General features: G+C 40.6%; 3 protein-coding genes across 4 annotated transcripts; 1 reads left to right on the top strand and 2 right to left on the bottom strand.

Annotated features, from left to right (window-relative positions):
- Window positions 1-322: 322 nt before the first annotated feature.
- On the top strand, window positions 323-3,666 carry kiss1rb (KISS1 receptor b). The gene is made up of 7 exons (XM_037979017.1): window positions 323-461; window positions 655-858; window positions 1,242-1,366; window positions 1,899-2,034; window positions 2,142-2,380; window positions 2,454-2,606; window positions 2,820-3,666. The coding sequence occupies exons 1-7, from the start codon at window positions 323-325 to the stop codon at window positions 3,054-3,056; spliced, it is 1,233 nt and encodes a 410-aa protein (XP_037834945.1). The 3' UTR covers window positions 3,057-3,666.
- Window positions 3,667-3,977: 311 nt separating this feature from the next.
- isca1 (iron-sulfur cluster assembly 1) lies at window positions 3,978-9,025 on the bottom strand. Its single transcript, XM_017412273.3, has 4 exons — window positions 8,891-9,025; window positions 7,155-7,208; window positions 6,418-6,523; window positions 3,978-5,007 (listed from the first exon to the last, which is right to left on the bottom strand). The coding sequence occupies exons 1-4, from the start codon at window positions 8,990-8,992 to the stop codon at window positions 4,859-4,861; spliced, it is 411 nt and encodes a 136-aa protein (XP_017267762.1). The 5' UTR covers window positions 8,993-9,025; the 3' UTR covers window positions 3,978-4,858.
- Window positions 9,026-10,151: 1,126 nt separating this feature from the next.
- Window positions 10,152-22,419, bottom strand: tut7 (terminal uridylyl transferase 7). 2 transcript variants are annotated; one of them, XM_037976225.1, is made up of 29 exons: window positions 22,301-22,419; window positions 20,415-20,926; window positions 20,079-20,233; window positions 19,836-19,952; window positions 19,525-19,702; window positions 19,279-19,367; window positions 19,047-19,098; window positions 18,886-18,955; window positions 18,372-18,498; window positions 18,171-18,290; window positions 17,934-18,068; window positions 17,004-17,181; window positions 16,075-16,778; window positions 15,823-15,973; window positions 15,525-15,611; window positions 15,278-15,378; window positions 15,014-15,071; window positions 14,506-14,609; window positions 14,309-14,398; window positions 14,093-14,206; window positions 13,939-14,016; window positions 13,654-13,831; window positions 13,487-13,534; window positions 13,291-13,382; window positions 13,094-13,209; window positions 12,798-12,997; window positions 12,584-12,618; window positions 12,430-12,496; window positions 10,152-11,582 (listed from the first exon to the last, which is right to left on the bottom strand). In XM_037976225.1, the coding sequence occupies exons 2-29, from the start codon at window positions 20,836-20,838 to the stop codon at window positions 11,524-11,526; spliced, it is 3,927 nt and encodes a 1,308-aa protein (XP_037832153.1). In that variant the 5' UTR covers window positions 20,839-20,926; window positions 22,301-22,419; the 3' UTR covers window positions 10,152-11,523. The 2 variants fall into 2 exon arrangements, with proteins under 2 accessions (XP_037832153.1, XP_017267703.1); XM_017412214.3 differs by lacking the exon at window positions 22,301-22,419 and adding an exon at window positions 21,679-21,771.
- Between the last annotated feature and the right edge of the window lie 21 nt (window positions 22,420-22,440).

Below are 22,440 nucleotides of genomic sequence, written 5' to 3'. Positions count from 1 at the left end.
TTGCACACGCCAAGGCCACGAAAGGCACAGGAAACGTGCTGAAGGAGACAGAAGGTCAAACTGTGTCATCATGACCCACAGCATCCCCAGTGTGCATTTATTTTCAGTTTGGTACGACATGCAAGCCGTTATCATTCCTCTGATTTATTTTATTATTAGATGGTTTTCAGCTTGTTATTATATGTGTCACACATGGAGCAAGATGTGTGGTTTTTAATGTTTAATATTGATTTGAGGTCTTTTTTGACGTGTGAGTTGTACAGTTAAATCCACCTGCAGTCTTTTGACAGGGGCACTCCGTCCTGAGTTCCATCAGGTAACGATGGAGCTTCTGGTTAACCCACCCCCACCCCTACCCCCACCCACTGTCTATAACAGCGCTGTCATCTCAGCAGCCCATCACTCACCCAGCCTTGATTTACGGAGCACAGAGGAGCGAAACAGGAGCAGAAACAGCGCAGGTAAGAGAAAAATCAAATGCAGGTCTTCCCTTAAATCATCATAACAGTAAAGCTTCAAATTTGCCAGCTTTTTTTTTCTGATCATTGTTGCTGCCTTTTCTTTCCTTTAATCTTTACATTTATATGTTTAAAACAGCCATGTTGCATGAATTCAGAAGTACGCTCGTGTGTTTTTTGCGAGGTATGGAATCAGCACCCGGTCTCGGAGCAAGCTGTGGGGCTGGATGTAATAATTCTGCAGCTCCGGGAAACAAAGGCCCTCCGCTGCTGGTCGACGCCTGGCTGGTCCCCACTTTCTTCGGCCTCATCATGCTGGTTGGGCTGGTCGGGAACTCGCTGGTCATCCATGTGGTCACTAAGCACCAGCAGATGAGGACCGTCACTAACTTCTATATAGGTAATCCCTTTGAAATCCAGCTGATACAGCTGCCTTTTTTTGGTCCTTTCATAAAATAAAATGGTTTTTTATTACCTTGAATCAGCAGTTTGTTCTGGTCAGCTGCTTCTCTTTAAGTAATTTAATGAATCTTGTTCTTTCATAAAGATAATCCATCTTTTTATCAATATTGCTTCCCTTGACATTATAGAAGACTAAAGTGATCAATTCCAAGACAACAGATGATAGTGGCATCATCAATGTAGCTTGAATGTGAAAAATAAAAAAACATTTTATGATGCAGACTCGTGAACATGTGCAGGTTTTATTAAATGCATCTGGAGTTTGCTTGTTCTTTCATTACGTGTGTTTATAAGAGTCACTGTTTGTTTGTTTTCTTCCAGTGAACCTGGCTACAACTGACATCTTGTTTCTTGTCTGCTGCGTGCCCTTCACTGCCACACTGTACCCTCTGCCCAGCTGGGTCTTTGGAGACTTCATGTGCCGCCTCGTCAGCTACCTTCAACAAGTGAGACACACACAGAACAAATTAGATCACACACTCAAAAGAAAAATTATGATAAATAAAAGGCATGACAGATAATGATATTAATACAATAAAAATATTAATATGAACAAAACATGACGGATGTTAAAAAATGTCTGCACAGCAATGAGAAGGCAAGAAGAAAAGCAACTAAAAGTTTTAATAGGTCACATTTGTTATTACTGTGTATTTAGGAATATTATACCTGATTACATTTAACCTTTGCAGAACAAGTTTCTTTTTTATTTTTCCGGCAGACACTGTGTAACTGGATATGTGGATGTATTAAAATAGCTGCAGAAGATGAACATGTAATGTTTGAGCAGTGCGGTAAAAATACAATGTAATGATACTACTACTCCAGGTTTCTCCCACAGCCCAAAAAAACCTGAATGTTAGGTTAACTGGCAACTCTAACACAGAGTAGAAGAATGTACCAAACTTAGAATTACGATCTTTGGACACTGTAGGAAAAGTGTTAACTGCTGTCCTGTCATTTATGTGTCTGTTTCAGGTGACTGCACAGGCGACGTGCATCACTCTGTCTGCTATGAGTGTGGACCGCTGCTATGTGACCGTCTATCCTCTGCAGTCCCTCCGACACCGCACCCCTTGCATGGCTCTGGGGGTCTCTGTGTCCATCTGGATTGGTATGAAACAAATATGCCACATATTTGCTAGAAGACACTGATTCTGGTCATTTTAAGGGAATTGGAGCCATGAAAGTGACGAACATCACGCTGTGGGTCTTCTCCAGCCTCTTTGCTGCTGTCCATCCCTGTGGCCGTGTACCAGCGTCTGGAGGCAGGGTACTGGTTTGGGCCTCAGACGTACTGCAGTGAGATCTTCCCGTCTGAACAGCTCCAAAGAGCTTTCATCATTTACTGCTTCCTGGCCGTCTACCTGCTGCCCCTGCTCACCATCGCCGGCTGTTACGCCTTCATGCTGAAGCGCATGGGCCAGGTCGGCGTGAGCCCCACAGACTGCAGCTACCAGGTGGGAAGGAAGCGTGTCTCTTGCTCAAGTTTCTGATCCTTTCAGAGGCATGACCCGTTCTCCCTGACTTGAGCTGCAGGCTCAGGCAGAGCGGGCAGCAGCTGTGCGGGCTCGGGTCTCCAGAATGGTGGTAGTGATGGTGGCCCTGTTCCTCATCTGCTGGGGGCCCATCCAGGTCTGCATCCTGATGCAAGCGTTTGGCCTCCGGAGTTACGTTTTATACAAGGTGATTTATGCTACATGATGAATGAAGCCAATTAAAAAAAAACGTGAGCATGAATACATGACAAGTTCTGAAAAATGCCTTTACGGTATGTTTCTTATTTTATAAACTACAAGGATATGAGGAGGTTGATAGGCTTAGAAAAGCTTCAGAGACAGAGGTGACAAAAACCTGTGCGCCTGTCGCTTACGTCGCTTTTTAATTCTCAATCTGCAGCTGAAGATTTGGGGCCACTGCATGTCCTACTCCAACTCCTCTGTCAACCCGCTGGTTTACGCGTTCATGGGCAATAACTTCAGGAAGGCCTTCAAACACGCCTTCCCTGCCATGTTTCTGTGGTGGAGGAAGGGGAGAGTCCGGGTGGGACACATGGCCATCAGGGAGGAAGACGCGATGGATCTGCAGGCACCCAAAAGAGAAGAAGGGATGCACTTTCTTTCATCTGTGTCCTAAAGGTCACGCTGGCGGTTTGGAAGCTGGACATTTATTGTTTATTTATGGTTCAGTCTGGAGATGAGAGGTGCCTGATGGTAGATCTCTGACATGCACGATCACACACCAACATTTTTCATTTGTAAATTTGATATGACTTCATTTTTATTTGATCAAAAGCATGACTTAAAGGCCATAAAAATAAACAGAAGACATATTAAGGATAGAAGTGAACAAAAACATCTCACAGAATTAGTTTATCACCATAGATTTTTTGTTTTTTTAACCAAGAACACAAAAGTAGTTAACAAGGAATGAACCCACTAAAAGGGTTAACTGATGAAGGCTTCAGCTCAGCTAAACTTTCATCATTTACTGTTCTGATTCTGTCTATCCTTCATTTACAGATGTTATAAACAATCTATGGACACATTTAAAAGACTAAGTAAGTATTCAGTAAGTTTATACTTATTTTACTGTAATTTAGATATGGAGGTCAAGCTGTAAGTTAAGTATTTTTGTTAATTTTTCTTGATATGATGGAAACAAATGTAAACTGCTTGTTTTTCTGCCCCAAAGTGGTCAAACAGTTCAGTCCAGGTGCATCTAAAAGGAAAATGACTCGTTTTTATGGCCCATTCTTTTAACCCTTGATAATTTAATCCTTTAAAAAACCTGTGGCATTTAACAAAACCACATTTTTAAAATAAATTCACTCAAATCCTGCAGAAACATTTCCTCTTTGCTTCCAGAATCTCCATCTTTGATTGGATTGTTCATGACCTCCCCAAAAATCAATCAACTAAATGTCACAACACAAGGACCCCAGCTGATTTACACTGAGTAGATCAGCTGGTGTCATCGGCCATCTTCAATTAGCAGTGATTCAAACAATCATGGCAACCGATCAAAGTCCAAAAAGAAAAAAACAGACGATTTGCAGTTTTGTTAAGCTGTTTATTATTTTTTTTTCTATTTACACAGATATATTGCACAAGTTAAAAAAAAAAGAAAAACGATTAAGAGCACTCAATCTACACAAACAATCCTGGTTTTGATCGAGCAGAAAGAAAACCACCGGAGACCTTGTGTACTCTTAAATGAGGGGTTCGTGTTTTGTGCGTTTATTTTCTTTTGTGCGTATGAGCTGTTCAGGAATTTTACACTTTGTTATTTACATATATGAATATCAGCTTCACGAACTGATAAAATGGCTTCAAGACACTCAAAGACCTCCAGTTTTCCATCCTTCTGGAGCACGATGCTGCAGCACAGAGTTCATCAAACTGCTGATGTTGGCTGATCTGAACGCTGGACTTCAGTGGATCCATTCAAACTGAAAAACCAGAGTTTACGACCAGCATGCGTCTTCCTCTTAGTCTCCCCAACTTTAACCTTCAAGCTCTCAAAATTAGTGAGTATTTTTCTGCTATTGTTTTTCTCCTGCATATATGACATTTGACTGACATAACAAAATTGTGTGATGTATAAAATTATAATTATCCTATAAACTAAAAAGAAATTGCTTCTGAGGTCCTAATGTTTTGTTTTAACACAGAGCTGTTAAAAAAACAAACAAAAAAAACAAAAAACAACTACTGTAACATAAAATAATTTCTGGTTTGGACTACAAACTGTTTTAAACTTTCCCAATGAGCCTGAAAATGCATAGCTGGGCGTCACTGAGCGGCCTGCAGGAAGAGCAGTGGGAGGAAGTCAGGGGTGCCCGCGTCTCTAACACGTCTTCACACCCAACCTCCTCGTCTGCAGTCTGTGATTCCAGAGGTGAGACGGGGCTTAGGCGGGGGAAGGCTCGTCAGTGCTCATATGTTGAAGCTTTCTCCACAGCCACATGTGCCTTTGATGTTCGGATTGTTGAAGACAAATTCACTGGACAGCTTTGACTCCACAAAATCCATCTCAGTTCCCAGGAGGGTGAGCTGAGCCTTCTTCTCAATGAACACTCTCACGCCTGAAAGAAAACAAAAACAAAACAGCAGAACTGTCACTATTGCAGGTTTCAGTCTCAGGGGTCAGTGTAGTAAGTCGTTGGGCTGTGACTGCTGGTGAACAGTGAATGTCTTGAAACCGTGGCAGGGGTTCTGAATGTTCCTACATCAGTTGTGGTCGCAGTCCGGTCGCTTGAATTTTGAACATGTTTGAGAAATTCGTGTGACAGACCTCCTCGCAAAACAGTCACAAGTGGTCACAAGCATCTCAAAACTGTCTGATAACCTGCAGGGTAGCTTTGCTTTGGGTACAAAGCGGGCTGAGGCAGGTAGGATGTGGGCAACAAAATAATGTGCACAGCCAAGAATATAGCTTTGCAAGCCGTGCACACAAAGCTGTGATTTTAAAAGCCTGGCCTCACAAAAACACGTCTGGTCACAAACCGTCAGTGAAATTGCAACTAAAATAAAAATATGTTTAAAAACCAGCTTGTCTCTAACAGTCCCAGCCCAGTGAGACACTACCTTCAGAGGCTGATTGTTATCTGTAATAATTTAGGTTTTATTAAACGTACCAGTGAGTTAAACACTTGGTACTGCTTTTCAAATGTCACATAAGCATGTATAGTATTAGCTCATAATACAAGTAAGAAGGCCTGGGCTCAATTAAACATCCTTTACAGGATGTCCAAACACTGTCTGCTGTCTCAACTAAACCATTCTTCTTACAAACTGAGGAGGAAAAATGACTGAAGGGTTAGACACTTCCTAAACTTGTTGAACTTTTCCCAACAAACATTTATGATAAATCTCCCAGAGGAGGATCTGTTTATCTTAAACAAGCTGAATACACTGACGCACAAAAGCCGTGTACTTTTTGACCTTTAAATATTTGCAACAATAACAACAACAAAAAAAAACCCTTTTAAGTCTGTGCTGGTGGTTGCACGACTTACAGCAACATCAGCTTTGTGGGAAAAACAAACAAGGCATGAGTTGCAAAACAACACAACACACCCAAAACACAACAAAGTGGATAAACAACTGACTGTTCAGATGTGGCTCCGCTGCTACAACGACACACACACGTCGACCATGCCAGCAGCTACCACCACACGTTTATTCTTTGCAACAAATAAGAACTTTTATTTGTTTTTATATGCTGCATTATTAAAATCCCCTTTTAGAGAATAATACAGTATAAATAAATTCTAAGCTCAAACTCATTGATTGAAACTCAAAAATGTGTACATGCCTTTTCTTTTCTTAAAAATGTATGACTTGAATTAAGAACATGTTTTTTTAATCTAAATATTACCGCCCTCTATGGTCTGAAAGAGCTCTGATAATACCGAGATTTAACCTCAGTTTTTGCTCATCTCGTCTTCGTATCCTAAACTCAGTAATTTCTGAAAAAACAAACAAACACGTACCTTCCTGTAGCACTTCCTCATCTGATTTCTCTTTCTCCTTTGTGTATTCTAGTGTGTAAGTCAGTCCATTACAGCCGCGTGTTCTCACTCCCACCTTCAAACCAATCTGTTGATGAAAGAGCAAAAAATATAAACATCTAATTTTTTTTTAGACTTTGTGACAAAATATACAACGAATGATTGAAGAAATGCTAAGATTTTAGCCTCATGAATGTGGAAACACCAACTAAAAATTAATAATTTTAGGTACAATTCTTCAATCACACTTGTTATGCTCTTTAATAAATACATGATTTGTGTCTTTAGCTACAAAGCTCAACACAAAATGTTGTTTCCCAGAGTCACTTCTGTATCTGCAAACATTTCAAGCAGTTTTAACAGACAAACTGAGCTCTGCAGAGAGGCTCTCATCTTTGTGTCAACAAACAAATCGACAATTTAATCTACAACCTAATGACCAAACAGGCGATATCGCTGTCGTCTCCTTCCACTAAACGTTACCCGATAGGACTTTTCCTATAAAATGTTTAGATTTGACTTAAGAAATCTATGACCTTAAAGCAAAGAGGAAAAAAATTAAAGATTTTAATTGTGTGAACCTTTTAGTAATTCTTCTGACACGTCATATATAAACATTTAATGAACATTTTTTTTAAAGGTTGTAAACAACTTATGCCTTACAAAGAGACAATCATCTTGGAGGTAAGCAGTTTTAGTGATTCATATCAATTACTTACATATTCCGGTTTGCCCTGCAACAACAACCTGATTTTGCTCACAGCTGAAGGAGTCTAAAGACAAAAAACAAAAGAACATACAAAAGTTATGATCCACAGCTTCGGTACATGCTGCGTCAACGAGGGAGCTTTTTATTCCCCTGGACATTTTGTGACTGCATGTAAAAAAAAAAAAAGTGAGAAAGCTAAGATGGGTTGCACTGGTGCAAGTTTCTTTGGCTGTTTTGAAACCTTTCACCGAAATTGCGGCACAGAAAGACAACAATTTGTGTGAAACTGAGGCCTGTAACAGCAGTGTAACAAAATAACCCGAGCTACGACTGGCTCTGCTGGAACTGAACGTGTTTCTATGCCAAAAAAAAGGATCACAAAAAGGTTGGACTCCTGTGGGGAGCCTGAGCTGGAAGGTGCTAATCCCTTCAAGCCTTTAAAGAATGATTAGTGTTTGCTGCCGTTTCCAGATGAACAGGACATCCCAGCTGTGATGTAAGATTCCCATTCTGAACAAAATTTATTGCAGATTAACAAACATTGAGTGAATATGAATCATATTACCAGCAGCACAAATTCTTCATTTTCTTTCCCTTCTGTTACCCTAATCCTTAGGAGCGGATAATAAAATGTAGATCTTTTACTTTTACCCATTTAAACATGTCATTCCTAACACGACCTGCCTCTGACAGGACCTTTGTCCACGTCCCACTTACTTCAGGGGACAACTTTTATCAACTCAGGCCACCACACAGACACATTATCTTGCAGCAGCACTGTTAGCCGGGCTGATCAGCTGATATTCGCCGTCAGCACATTTTTCCCCCCAACTCACCCATTAAGATCAAACTATAGCCGCGCTTCTCATCATCCAAATGTTTACTGTGTGGCCTTACTGTCAGTGTACTGTCAATGCATCTCAGACAGATAAATATAAGAAGTTTAACACTTTAGGTTAAACAGTTTGCATTAATGAACCATGGTCAAAGATAGAACATTGTCAGTAGAAACAAATGCCAAATTTAAGAACAAAAACTGCTTTAAAACGTCGAAGCTCCATTTCCACCTCTTTATATTTTTAGTCATGCAGTCTTTTGGTGATGCCTGATTTGTACTTTAATTAATTTCACAAAAAAAGGTCATTTTGATGCATTTATGCAAGCAAGGCTTGAGGACAGGCACCGACAGGCACTAATAATAACCCAAACAGCTGCAGAATGCAGGTCTAATGATTAACTGGAATGACAGCATTCCTTTTTTTATTTTTTTTTATGTGAATAGAAATAGAATGCAAATCTCAACTCATATCCTGCAATTTGTAGCATAGATTTTAAAATGTCTGCCCTTTTGAGGACGGGTGTTTTTTTTTTATTTAAACTGTCAGAGTCCAGACCTAACTTCGGTGTACATCGTGAGTAGCCTGACTGCAGTTTCGTTGGTTAGCAACTAAGATAGTTAACAGTCTTCGGAATCCTAATGGGCTAAATTTAATCGTTAATCTTGCAAAATATAACATACATGTGTGTCAGCTAAGACAGCGTCTTAAACAACAACGACATGAAAAACTAGTGTTACTAGAAAGCACAGAAAAGTTGAAACGCGAACTGGAAGACGGGTGGGTTAGCTAACATCTAGGACTAACGCCACAAAATGGCTCCCTGGGGTAAATACCACGCTTTCGAAGAATACCCGAGCAAAAGCAACACGTTACTTGCTCGAATTTTTAACTAAATTTATTAACTTACCAGCGTGAGAGCGGCTCTTGTGGGTAATATCTTTCTTTTATTCACCGCTCGGACGGTCGCTCGCACCAAGGAGGCAGACATCTTGATAACTGTTAAAACCATAACATTGAATTGCGCAAGCGTAGGGACGAACTCTGGAACGCCCCCCAAAATACAAATACCCGCCGCTGATTGGCTGATCATTTTGACTGACGGGCAGAACAGCTAATAAGGTAACGACTCACATCTTAAAGGATTCGCCTTATCTTTTGTTATGTAACCTTTTTGCAACAAATATTCCATGCACAAAAACGTCCTTCCACTTGTTAAATCGCTTACACCTTTTAGTGACAATTCAGGAATTATTTTTCATTTATTCCGTGTTATTTGCTCAATTTAAGCAGTCGACTGCAACCCCTATTGAACACCCACTTTCCGGGTGTTTTTGTTTTTTATAAAGACGTCGAAGGGAACACACTGTTTGGAACTTGATGTCCCCATCTCAGCCTAATTGTTTCTGAGCCCCACCTCCCCGTCCGACACAGACAGGAGACAAAGAGAAAGTAAAATACACCAAAACGTGACAGAATTTAGACTTTGACAGCTTCTTACATTTAACTTCTAAAAAATAACCCTTATTGAAAAAGTGCAAGGGGATTAAAAGCCCTAAATAACAAGTGGTATATATTTATAATTAATATGATCCTTTTATAGTGTGCAAAAGGGATTGCTTTAATTGATTCAGTAGCTTGTACAGCAGATATAACTTGTAGTATTTGTTTTCTGTGTATTTTTTTAGTCATTTTTGCAGATGTTTATATTATCGCTGCTGTTCAACTCTTAATGTCCTAGCACAGCATTTTCTTCAGGTTTAAGCCTCACCGTTGGCTGGGCTGTTCCAACATTTGTTGTTTTTTTTTGCTCCTTCATCTTTGGAGTCATTCTCTCGCTGCATGATCTGGGTTTGGTCAAGCTTTAACAGTGGGACTAACTTGTTTTCACATATAGTTTCATTTAGCTGCAAGGTGACCAGGCTGAATAAATCTAATCATCAACCCTCCACCACCGTGCACGACAGTTGTTAGGGACTTTTGACTTTCCAAAGAACAATGTTCCAGAAATCTTGTTGTTAGCTGCAGCTTTCCGAATGTAAGTTGTGTCAGGTTCTCTTCTAACAGAGTATTGAATAAGTAACAGATTAAAACTGTACATTTTAGAATTGTTTTGCACAAACAGCAGTTTTAATAAAAGACAAGTACATCAAAAAAAAAAGCACTGCATATTGGGACTTAGACTTTAGTTTATTTTTTGAGACAAAATGAATTGCGAGTCAGCTGTATCCTGGCAGGATCAGGGCTTCTTAATATTATATGAAAGCTTTCATTTGAGTCCATCTAAACAAACAAGGCTGACATTTAAAATAAACCCACTTTTAAAATGAGAAATTTAATCACAATACTACCAATGGTTTTTATTTTATTTTTTTTTTCCTTATAAAATTTTGCAACACCAGCGAAACAACAAAGGCAGTGGGTCCGTATTTAAAGGTCAAATGAAAACCAGGTCTTTGAGACACAACAAGCAGCAACATAATTGAAGGGTGTGGACCCTTACGGTTCAGCTACCAAACTCTGGCATCATTACAATAAAATTACAAGATTTACAAGTTTAGAAGTGCGTGCAGCATTGTACGCCAACAGCTGGACCAGTGGATGGGTTCTCTAAAAAAATCCTACAAGTGTAGAATTGAAACACTCGCAGACAGCTGAGAGACAGTGTGTCGCAATCAAACGGGGAAGGGGGACATGTCTCAAAGTAAAATTTAGATCTTTAAAACAAACAAAAACAACGACGGCGCTTTCCACTAAACGTAGCACCGTATACTAGGATGACGTGGAGACAGACTCACAGATGTCAGTGCTGTGGAGAAATTCAACAATTTAAAAAATAGGCTTACTAAAATAGACAACAAAAGGCACACTGCCATCAAAGCCTTCATTGTAGTTTTTTGTTAAATCCACCTAAAATAAATCTCAAGATCCCTTGGAAGTAGGAAATAAGTAAACTGAGTAATAATTTAATGCCTAAAGTCAATTGGAGTCCTTAAACTAAGTCAAACATACCTTACCTTCTTCGTTTTTGTCTTGCTGCGCCGGTGTTTACGTGACTACTCATTCTATCGTGTCAGAAAGTGTTTGCAACATGTTTAAGACAAATGTAGGAGACAATCTATAAAACATTCCAAATTATTGTGATTTAAGCTCTCTTCAGTATGACACTTTGCCCTAAATTTCGTAATTTAAAGAAATTCCAATCTCCCATAAACAGGACTGCAGAGTGACGTATAAAAAAATAATAAACTGATCGGCAGAATATGTAAACTAACACCTTGGATGTATGCATAATGGCTTGTCTTGGTGAAATAAAAGCTTAAAAAAAGCTCCTCTCATGAGGAGAACTGTAGGGTGGGGGTGGGAACACAGACGCACACATAAAAGGCCCTATTTGGCTTCAAGTCACGGTGTCCAGGCTTTGGCTTTAATGGGCTCCCTCTGGATCTAACAGTACTACTCAGATTTAAGGGGGTCTTGTTTTTTTGGACTTTGGGATGCAGTCTGCGTGGACAACAGTAGAATTTTGTGGTCCGGAGCGTCTCATTCCACTGGGTTCTTCCTGTGACCAGTCTGATTCAGATTCCGACAGGCCAAACTACCTAAGAGACACAGGAAAGCAAAAATTTAAATTTACCCCCAACAATGTAGCCAATCCCAAAAACGGCTTCTCCACAGGACCCCAAACAAATCAAGGAAATGCAATGACTCCTAAAATATGTTTTTAAATGTAAAGAAAATAACAAAAGACAGACGCAGGATCAAAGCCACAAACTTTAGAGTGAGTCCAGAGAAAGATGGTGAAAGTGGATGCTTAAATGTCACGTTCGCATTCATTTCTGGTCCTAAGAGCTCATCAGAAGGGAACATAAAGGTAGTATCTCACTGGCGTGCGATCGGCATTCATGAAGGTTCTTATTTTTCTCATTTTCATGTGAGAGGCTCCCAGTTTTTTCACTTGAATTTTAAACATGTTCAAAAACTTTGTGTGACAAATTTCCTCTCAAAATAGTCACAGCGTTGTCACAAACCTTCCATAAGTTTCAGAGCGCTAGGGCTGCGTTTCGACACGTGCACGAGAGCTCTTCGCTGACAGAAAACATCAGAGACTGCAGCTCTGAATGTTCAGGTTGAAAAACCACAGTTTTATGAGCTGTTCACACAAAAAGGGGCCCTGATTTTCCAGAAGTGGCTGCTCAAAACACAGCTAGTCACAAAGTGCTATTCAGTTACCTTTCAGAAGCATCTAAAGACTGGAGGAATTATTTTGTTTTTCTTTAGTGGATTTTTTCCTTTTTTTGAGAGGTGCAGGAGTATTTGAAATATTTCAAAGAAATAATAAATATAAGTCAGTTAGATTTTAACTTTAACTTAAGTTGATGTTGACCTTTAACGTGTATAATACCCTTTTTCTGTTGGAAAAGAAAAACGTCTAATAAATTTAATTACCTGCTTGTGGGCCTAGTATTACATTTTGATGCTTTTTCCTCTTCTTCTCTTCTTGTATAGATAAGCCCTGAAAAAAAGAAGAATATAGAACATTCTGACAAAGCCACTAAAAGCTCATCTTTAAATAATATTTTATAATGCTGAGAAAACATACCTGCTTTTCCTTTTCTCTCAAATTCTTTAAGTAGCCTGAAGAGGAGGAGAAAAACCAAGATGATTAAAAAAATCAAGTGGCATTTTCTCTTAGAGTTGATTTAATAATGGATAACGTCTTTCATAGCTGTACCTTCTAAGAAGGTAAAATGAGCCCATTTCACAGTTTACCAATAGAGTTAAACAAAATATTTGAAAGCAAACGTTGTGTGAACCTGCAGGGCCTCTGTAAAGCTGACAGTCCTTCTTGATGTGGTTACTCGATCCACACAGGAAGCAGCAGCGCATGTCCAGTGCATCTCTTTTTTTCCAGTGTTCATTCTTGTGCCTGACCTGATCCTTCACCTCCTCTGTTGAATCCATCTTGTCCTGCAAGTGCTCGGGCCCTTTTTCAGAGTCCCTTCTGTGCTTGCCCCTGAGACAAAAAACACGTAGCTTGCCTTTTAACATGACCAGACGTTTAAAATCAGGACCACTTATTAAACCAGACACGTGGTGCGATTGTACCCACTTCTTGCGCATGGGGCAGTCTTTCATGAAGTGGCCGATCTTGCCACAGATTCGGCAGCAGCGATCGTTGGGCGCCACTTCGCCCTCGGTGAGAACTTCAGGGTCGAAAAAATACTCCTGAACAAAACAAACTGCCGCGTCAAAGCTATGGCAACATGAAAACAATAAAAATATGAAGTCTAGGTTTCAAGCACTGACCATTTCACTGGTATACGCCAGAGGAAAAACCTTCACGGGTATGCCAAACACTCTTCTGCCATTGATGAAAGCCTTCATGATGAAGTTAGTCACTGTTTTGATCATTAAAAAAGGAAAAAAAAGTTTGTAAAGACATAAAGGCTTACGCTGAAAGAATACACAACAGACAAAGAAAAAAAAAAGTAGATTATCATACTTTTCCTGGACAGACCGGCGCCCAAATTATGATTCAGGTCAAACGGATCTGTAATGTGAAGACATTTCAGACAATTTAACATTACTGCTTTAAAAAACGACATGTTGGATGAGTGAACGGTTTGAATCTGTTACAGAAGTAAACAGCCTGTGTCAGAAGCAGCTGACCTTCGATCACGATGTACTTGGAGGTCCACTGCTTGTTGAAGGTGGTGAGGCGGGCTTGCTGTCGGATACACACGACGTGCTCTTTGAAGTCAAAGTCTTCGGTGTAGAAGCGGAGCAGGCCGAGCCACAGCTCCCCCACCGTCTCAGTGTTCTGTCCGTACTGGGGCCAGTGACTGGGCTGCAGGTGGAAAAAGGATGACGGGAACATGTGAAAACGTGCTGCAGATTTGTTAATAACAATAATGTTTCATGAGGAAAACACAAATAAAAACAAACAGCACTTACAAGTGTTTTTAAATCATCAAAGAAGTACACGTTCCAGCCATCAACTAGCACTTCGGGCTTCTTTTCTCCAGCATAGATCTGCAGCAAACCAGTCAGCAAAGCTACTTATAGACTTCAAACCACGCGACAGTGATAAAACAGACATTATCTGTACCTCTTGCAGCACAGGGATGACTGGTGGGTTTCTCTGCTGAAGGAAGAACAGCACCATGAGTGTGTAAGCATAGGATGAGAGGCTGCCACGAGAAGCGTCCCCGATGTCGCACATCTATGATGGGAGAGGAAAGAAAATATGTTAGTGATGCATAAAATGACTGCTGCATAAACACTAAAATATCCCAAAGCCTAAAGTACAAAAAAGGAAGTTCACCTTGGCAAAAACCTTCATTACATAACAGAGAATCTTCACTCTTTGGTCTATGGCAGCATATGAGGCTAGCAGGCGTGTGTTATGCAGAGCCTGGAGGGAAAAAAGGTTACCTTCAAGCATAACAACTATAACCACTTTAAAGAAAATTTTAACATCAGTCCTGTTTTAAGTCGGACGGGCAGGAGACAGAGACGGACCAGTGTGTTGTAGAGGCTGATGTCTCCCTCCAAGCCGGTGAGATTGTGGTAAAACTTAACGATGGGTACTTTCGCTGTAGTGATGGGCAGAATATTCTTCAGACCTGCAGAGAAACAGAAAACAGATTCACTGATGCAAACTTAATTTTATGTAGAAATATTCCTTTAACAGTAAACTCAACCTTATGAGTTCTCTCTGATGTTAATGTATGCTTTCAGGGAAATCTGAGCTCAAAACAAACGTTTTATGAGCAAAAACAGTGTTTAAATATTTCTTTTCAGAAAGAGTGACTCAATCTTACATTTTTTTCTCATGTCAGCCAAAAAGTAAACACGTTAAAATAGTTTCACTGAGCCACGACGAGATGTTTGCTAGGTTAGAATAAATCGTTTCCATTTGATCATAAGTAAAACCACCACTGCTGCAAAAGGATAAAACCAGAATTACACAAGCGGTGCGTCTGAAGTAAATGTGTTGATCTCATTGATCAGATCTGCTAAGACCTACCTGGGTGTTTCTTCAGCAGCCTTGCCAGACTTTTAATGATATTGATACAGTCAAAATCCTGTCAGAAAAACAAAAGAAAGATTCAAAATCTAATGATCATTTATCATTATCAATTATCATATTAACCAAATTATAATTATGATAGGAAAGGGCAAAACAAAATGTCATATATTCAAATAAAGGCTACTCCTGTATGAATAACATGATATGAATAATTATAAAAGTTATTATGTACAAACAGGAAAAAAGAACCGAATAACTTGCATTTAGAGTTTCTTGCCCCTCCAAGATCATGCAGATGTCGAGGTCGCTCTGTCGGAAGCCAAAACCATTTTTTGACGAGCCGAATAGTTGTAAACGAGCCGCTGTGCAATAAAAGGCAGATTTAAAAACAAGGTTTGTCTGTCAGAATTTGGGGGGAGGTAATGATGATAATGAGCAAGTGAAAAATGCAGTTTTCACTGTAAGAAATTAAACCAAATCAAATGATGAACAGAGGAGTTGACGTCACCAGCGAACTGTCGTCTGACGAAGTTCTCCAGATCTTTCAGGATGTGCTCCCGGACGCCCACCTCCAGTTTATCTGGAGCAAAGTCACCTAAAAAAATAAAATAACATAACCTCAACCTTCTTTGTGATCAAATCAAGTCTGTAATTTATTTATTAAAACCTTTTTAAATGAAAAATAAGTTCCTTTCCACAAAACAATGCTACATTTTAGAAACGCCCCCCAGATTTACAGCATCTACTTGAACCTTCAAAGCTTATAAATGTGTTAGGCGGGTGACCCAAATCACAATATCACTCACTGTAGCATCGCTCGCAGACTTTGTTGAGAATCCTGAGGAAGTCTGGTGTCATGGGGGGCAGCGGGTCCAGCTCCACTTTCTTAAAATCTTCCGGACAGTCTTTCTTCAGATGTCCATCACGCTTGCATAAGCTGCACACGACCATGTGTGACTAAAACAAACAGACATATTCACCTTTACTAAATGATTTCCACAACACGATGCTCACTTTGCATTGTTAGAAGCAGGAAAAAAACACAACACTAAACCTACTTTTCCTCTGGTGAAGGCCTGCCTGGTGAACTCATAAGACCGTTTGGTTTGATTTTGGTTTTTCTTTCCGATGCCTCCATCTTCGGTTTTGTCTTCCGGGGGCCGAGGGGAAAGCCTGTCGGGCGCCAAGTCCACCTCTTCCTCCTCATCTTCATCCAGTGATGCAGGCGTGTCCAAATCCGGAGGCTCCTCGTCGGACAGAAGGTCCTCGCCTGAAATCTCGTCCACTTGGAAAATTTCCTCCTCCTCTGTGGTGAAGCTGTCCAGGTGCTGCCTGTCGTGCGTGTTAACCTCAGCGTCCACGTCCTCATCCTGCTCTTCCTCGTCCTCATCCTCAGAGAGACTGCCTTTGCCCGGGTCCACTTTCTCCTTCTCCTTCTCTTCGTCCGAGTCACTGCATTCCTCAACTTCCTCCTCTTCCTCGATGATGCAGTCCGAGTCCTCGGGACCATTATCTGCAGTGTGAGCAGGACCTGAACGCTGTGACTGAAGGGAGAGCTGACTGAAATCCGACAAACACTCCGTTTCCTCGGAGTTTGCTCCCCGGTTGTGGCCCTGCTTGGCCTCCGTTTTGTGGTTAGCAGCGGATGTGTCGAGTGGAAGTGCAAAGTACTTGTATGTGCTTTTAAGGCAGTGGAGGACGTAGTCGTACATCTGCTGGCTGTTCACTGTGCGCGCCACGTTTCTCTTCACAGCAAACGGGTCTGAAAACAGCAACATTTCTTAAAGTTATGCCATGTCTGAGTAATGACCTTTCAAAGAAATATACTGTAAAATAGGCCGATTTCAAAAGCCTTAAAATGAATCGATTGTCCAGGCAGACCAGCAACACTGAAAGCTAACAGGTGACATCAAAATCAATCTTTCCAGTGGACCGTTTTATAATATTTACAAATTAAAAAGAAAATTCATTTGAGAGCGTTTCTGACCTTCAACAGCGATTCTCTTTTTGGGCCAATCTTTCATCTCTCTCGAGAGGACGGCGCTGGTCCGCACACTGATTACGTTGTCAGCTATGACAAACTCCAGGGAGTAGAAACGGAGCATTTCAATCCAGAGGAGCCCAACTTCCACCGCTGGGTGAGGGTTTGGAAACACCAGCTGGACCTGCAAATCAACGGCTACTAATGAGGGGAAAACATAACTGCAGAATATTCCAAGTAATGTGTTTCACTCAATCTGGGGTCAGAGTTTCTACACATTTTGAAACTCCACGCTGCTCCAGACTTTATTCTTGAGATTTCTCTGTTGATTTCTTAAAGCTTAGACATTTTTTTTTTTTTTACTTAAAGTTACAAACTATGTGGGATAGAAAATGGTGAGAATATCACATAATTAGGTGACTTCTGAATTATGATGTAAAAATCTCTCTCTGTTTATTAACAAAATACAACAATAGAGATGAATAAAAAATATTTTTAGTGGTCTTTATCTTCAGTTCTTATTTAAAAAACTGACCGTGGGGAGGGTTTATAATGAATCTTAGGAGGATAAACAATCTTTTACTACTGCAATAAATATATATAGTTGTTTTTTTAAATACAGCTCAGTTTGGTTTCAAATTTTAAGAAATTATCACTTGAACGAGTGTTTTTGCAAATTACTGGCTATGGTATTAATTATGTATGCATTTTATATATAACAACTGTGCTAAAATACTTTTGTTTTGTTTGTTTGTTTAACTTAGAAAATGCAACATGAATACAGTCTGAAAACATAAATATTTTTCCATACACTGTTTTTGTGTTCCTATACTTATCCAGAACTGGAAAATAGCCATTTCTACACTTCTCGAGACTCTGTAGGAACCCTGTGAGGTGCTTCATTGTTTGAACCACAGACGTATCCGTTAGGATTACCTTCCCCTTTATACAGGCTCCCTCTGCTGGCTGTGATGATTCCTTGGAGGAAGGGCTGTAGGTCCAGTGTACATACCCCTCCTCTGTATGTGTCAGGTTGAAGTCTGACAGCTTGCTGAGTGAAAACACCTTCGTCTAAAAAGACAAGCGTGGTTAGTTTCCTACTGAGAGAAACTGTTGAGAGCCAAACTTTCAGATTTGTCTCATTTCACACGTTAAACGAAGAGAAACGCTCACCTTCTGGTTCAGGTAGGTAGGCAAAAGAGGCTCTCTGCGCTTCTGTAAGAAGTAGATCACCATGAGGGCAAAGACGTACGGAGGGAGCCCCCCTTCTTCCGCACGGTCAATCTCACAGATCTGCACGAGAGGCAAACATATACATGTAGGTTTGAACAAGCCTCCTGGCTAACAGGGTCGAGATCTAAACTGCAGACATACCCGGGCCCAGTGTCGGAGGCCCACAACCAGAGGGTGGAGGAGACGCTCTCTGCTGGCAAGGGCCGACAGGTAGGAGGTGGTCTGAAAGGCGTTTTCATTTCCTGCACTCATTTTGCAAATCAGGCCACTGTGGAGATAAACGAGGAGTTTATTTTCACTAAATACTTCCTGCATTTGAGACACAGCAAACACAACAGATGGCGAGAATATTCACTCCATTTTGGTGCAGCGCAAACATATGTATTCACTTCCTTTTGTAATTTAAATCTACTGCAAATAATTCCCCTTAAAGAAGTCCTAATTAAGTGTAGTCAGTATAAGGATTTATTCAGGAAGCCTTTTACAAGACACTGTAACCATGATTTAAGTCTCTTTTTTAAGTAAAAAAAGCATCCCGTAAATTTCACGATGTCTTAAATAATGATCTATATGCTTTAAATCTGCTCTAAACCACAGAATGTGACACAGTGAAGGGCTTATTTGCATGTTACACAATCCATTAACTGTTCCCAACCTGTCTTTGTCTTTACAGATGACCACCGGCACCCTGGCATGGAAATCAGCTTCCACATTAATGAAGAGAGCTTGGGAACAATGAGAAACACGTCATTCTGGGACACTTTAGCACATGACTGCTGTTCTTATGGCCAATGTAATAAAGAACACATGACTCACAGCTCTCAGAGAGGCAATCCTTAACCAACAACAAGACGTCCGGCTGATGCATCTGTGAATAAAATCCATTTCAAAACATTTTTACAACATTAATACACGAAAAAAAGCACAACAGGCATAAATCAATCCCTCAGAATCCTAACATATAAAGACAGCATCATATTAATATAATAATTAATATTCTCTATGACATTATTGATTTATGCTAACAAACTCCTACTTGGCTACTCACATGAGGTGGATACTGAATGTCTATGTTGACATCAGAGTCCTTAAATCCAAATTTAGTGGAAGATGATCCATACAGTCTGAGTCTAATCTCTAAAGAGGAGAGAAAGAGCATTAATAAGTCACAAATTACATTAACAGATTTAAAGCATTTGAGCCAACTGTTTCTGACATACAGGCATGGCAGTCAGAGTTCATTCATCTCATGAGTTTTAGATCAATTTAATATTTTTATCCTCAGGCTTCTTACCAGGCAGGACGGACAGAAGAAGGTCTTGCATGATGGAGACGACACAGCGCCTCTTTTCCACGTCCTCGTCATTCATCCCATGCTCCTGGACGACAGCCTCCAGTGCTGCACTCACTGCGCTGATCTGCTCCGGACCGGGAGGCTGGATCTCAGTCAGCATCAGCTGCTCCTGTCTCTCCTACGAGCACAAAGACATAGAGGCTGAAAGACGTTTGCTCCAGCTTTTAAAGCGGACTCCATCGCTACACAGTGACTGTTACACAGCAATAAGAAAATTAATGGCAGCTAAGAATTTCGTGACGATTTCTCACCCAGGCCTTTTTCTTGTGCCGTTTGTCTCTGATATGCTTGTAGGCGTGAGGTATGGATTCCAGGAGAACATCACACAGAGCACAGGTGTAAAATGCACCTGGGTTGCCGTGGGGCTTCTGATCAAATGTGCAAAAAGAAATTCACAAAAGTCAGACTCAATCGTACTTCATGAAGTGTTTGAAAACGTCACTAAAACAAGTTTAGCTAAAAGAAGGGGGAAAAAGCTGATAATGAGGCAATACCTTCTTCAGGTAGTAGATCTCATCTTTTTTAAGTCGCCTTTCTGCTTGCCGTAGACTTTGCAGCTCTTGAGCTGAGAGCGTGGACTCTTCAGCCGCATGGCCCCTGTCCTCTTCCGCAAAAAGGTTCTTTTTGTTTCTGTTTCTCTGCCTTCTTCCTACAAAAACAAGAAGTAGCATCGTCCGTCGTGTGTAAGTGTCCCAAACGAAGTGAAGTAAATTCTCACAGACTAAAACAAGAAGTGCAATTCCTACAGCATCCGTTTTACAACAACAGGTTTTAGTTTGTTTTTTTCAATGTCTGATTTAAAAAGCAGAACCTATTTTCCAAATCCTCACCAGGTCTATGAGCAGGGTCCTCCTCTCCCCTCCTCTGCTCCATGTCCTCTGCTGGCCCCTCTCCCTGGGTGTTTCTCCTCCAGTGCTGCTGCTGCTGCTGCTGCGTGTGCCCTCTCCAGTTATCCTCTCGACCCAAACCACTGTTCTCGGGACTCGAGAACCACTGGAAGTCATCTCTCTGGGACGGGCTGTGACCACCTTTGAATCCACCAGGTGTGTAGCTCAGGTGTCCAAGTCCTCCCTTCTTGGGGCTCGCTTTGTAGGGCCCACCCGGGTTCCTCTTGCCCTGCTGACCTCCGTCCGTCCTGGAGGTCTGTCCTCGAACCTGGTCGTGCGCTCTCCAGCTGTCCGCCTTGTCTGCTGCGGCAGCGCCCCTCTCCCAGCCTCCTTGAGTCGTCCTGTAAGGCCTGCCTGAATTCTCCATGCTTCACTTGTGCTAAAACTGCAGGACGAAACGTGCAGCTTCTGCTGAATTAGTCTCTGTATGAGGTGACTGCTGCTGGGCAAGATGGCTTGCAATAACAAAAAAAGACAAGAAGAACTTTTGTTCAAATGAAACAAAACAAACAACAAAGGCGTTTGAAAGAATACAACAACAGAGCTAAAAACCACACAGACATGTTAGACATTCCAAAGCAATGCTTACTTTCGTTGTCGGTTTTTTTTTTTTTTTTTTGCAAAGCCTTATTATTTCATGCTAAGTTTCGATAAACTAGGTGCATTGTTTGAGGGAAACCCACCCATATAACTATGGAAGTAAAGGACAGACACTTTTCAAAACCCAACACTTGAACAAATATAACCTTTGTGTCGCTTATCACCGATGACATGCTGTTATTTGCGGCTATTTGAGGCTCAGGTTACGTCGCTGGCTGAAACGTCAGGGATTTACGTAACTGTTAGGTTGTAAATGTATGCTGTTAGCTTTAGCTAATATCTTATTGCAGTCTGATTTCCCTCTTAATATATAATACAATACTTCCTCCGCTTCTTTGCTTTGGTGTTGTACAGTGTCAGAACGTGTCATTAAATAATCAAATTAAAAAAAGTCACCGAATTTAACAGTAACTTCTGCCACTGCCGCATAGTAACAACAATGCTAAAGTTAGCTGCTAACGTTAGCTTGCTAACTAAGACACCTAGCATTTAGCTACACAGTTTGTCTCTTTTACATTTTCTGTTGAGCTGTTCAACATGCAGCTGCGATCAAGGCAGTCTTGAGTTAAAGGACAGCTATGAGGACTTGCAAAAAAAATTATATTACCATTTGTGTTTGTGAAAGGTTGCTCATCTTGTCTGGCACTGGAGTTTCAGACTAGCGTAAAGGGCTGGCTGTTGTGATCATTAGCGATCAAGTTCCGCCCATTGCAAAATAAAACAAAATAAAACAAAATGCTATAAAATAAGACAGGCAAATTATTTACGATAACTCACCGCAACAATATTTAGGCTGCTATCAAAACAGTTCATCATATTTGTTGAAAGTAGTTGTAATTAAATCGAGTTTTCATCGTTCTTTTTATGCTCTTTTTATTTTGGTGTCATGTTAAGGCGATTTTTTTTCTTGCAAACAAAAGTTATTAATAAATATATAATGAAGATGGTAATACTTATACCGTTATCATTATTTATAAATATAATTCATCACCCGGAACTAAACACTTCACGCCTCAACTCTCATGTTTACATAATTTAAATGTGACATTTACGTGTGTTTTCAACATTTTTACTTATGTAAGCTATTAAAATTATAGTCTGATTGTTTTTTTTTTATCGTTTTTTAGAGAAAGGTTTTATTCAGTCCATTGGTTTTGTCTAATTAAACAGCCAAAAGCAAAGAAAGAAAAGAAAAACACCCAGCCATATGGATCGTTAAGAAAACCTACCTGGGATAATGAGATTTAGCTTCGGTTGCCTGGGGCAACCGCGGAAAGCTGAGCCGCTCGAGCGGGGAAGACCCCGGGAAAAGTGACGTCACTTTGCGGAACTCCCCTCTCCAAGTCCACCTCCACGAGAGGGACGCAAA

The sequence above is a fragment of the Kryptolebias marmoratus genome, linkage group LG1 (genome assembly GCF_001649575.2).
Source record: "Kryptolebias marmoratus isolate JLee-2015 linkage group LG1, ASM164957v2, whole genome shotgun sequence".
Lineage (NCBI taxonomy): Eukaryota > Metazoa > Chordata > Actinopteri > Cyprinodontiformes > Rivulidae > Kryptolebias > Kryptolebias marmoratus.
Note: the sequence above shows the minus strand (reverse complement) of the source record. Positions and strands in the feature narration are given on the sequence as shown.

Coding starts and splice junctions, on each gene's coding strand:
- kiss1rb (XM_037979017.1), top strand. CDS start 323: ATGGAGCTTCTGGTTAACCCACCCCCACCCCTACCCCCACCCACTGTC. Junction 859..1,241: donor CGTCACTAACTTCTATATAG/GTAATCCCTTTG, acceptor GTTTTCTTCCAG/TGAACCTGGCTACAACTGAC. Junction 2,607..2,819: donor GGAGTTACGTTTTATACAAG/GTGATTTATGCT, acceptor CTCAATCTGCAG/CTGAAGATTTGGGGCCACTG.
- isca1 (XM_017412273.3), bottom strand. CDS start 8,992: ATGGTTTTAACAGTTATCAAGATGTCTGCCTCCTTGGTGCGAGCGACC. Junction 7,209..8,890: donor CAAGAGCCGCTCTCACGCTG/GTAAGTTAATAA, acceptor TTTTGTCTTTAG/ACTCCTTCAGCTGTGAGCAA. Junction 6,524..7,154: donor TGCAGGGCAAACCGGAATAT/GTAAGTAATTGA, acceptor TTTCATCAACAG/ATTGGTTTGAAGGTGGGAGT.
- tut7 (XM_037976225.1), bottom strand. CDS start 20,838: ATGGAGAATTCAGGCAGGCCTTACAGGACGACTCAAGGAGGCTGGGAG. Junction 12,998..13,093: donor GACTGCCCCATGCGCAAGAA/GTGGGTACAATC, acceptor TTTTTGTCTCAG/GGGCAAGCACAGAAGGGACT. Junction 12,619..12,797: donor GCTTTACAGAGGCCCTGCAG/GTTCACACAACG, acceptor CCTCCTCTTCAG/GCTACTTAAAGAATTTGAGA.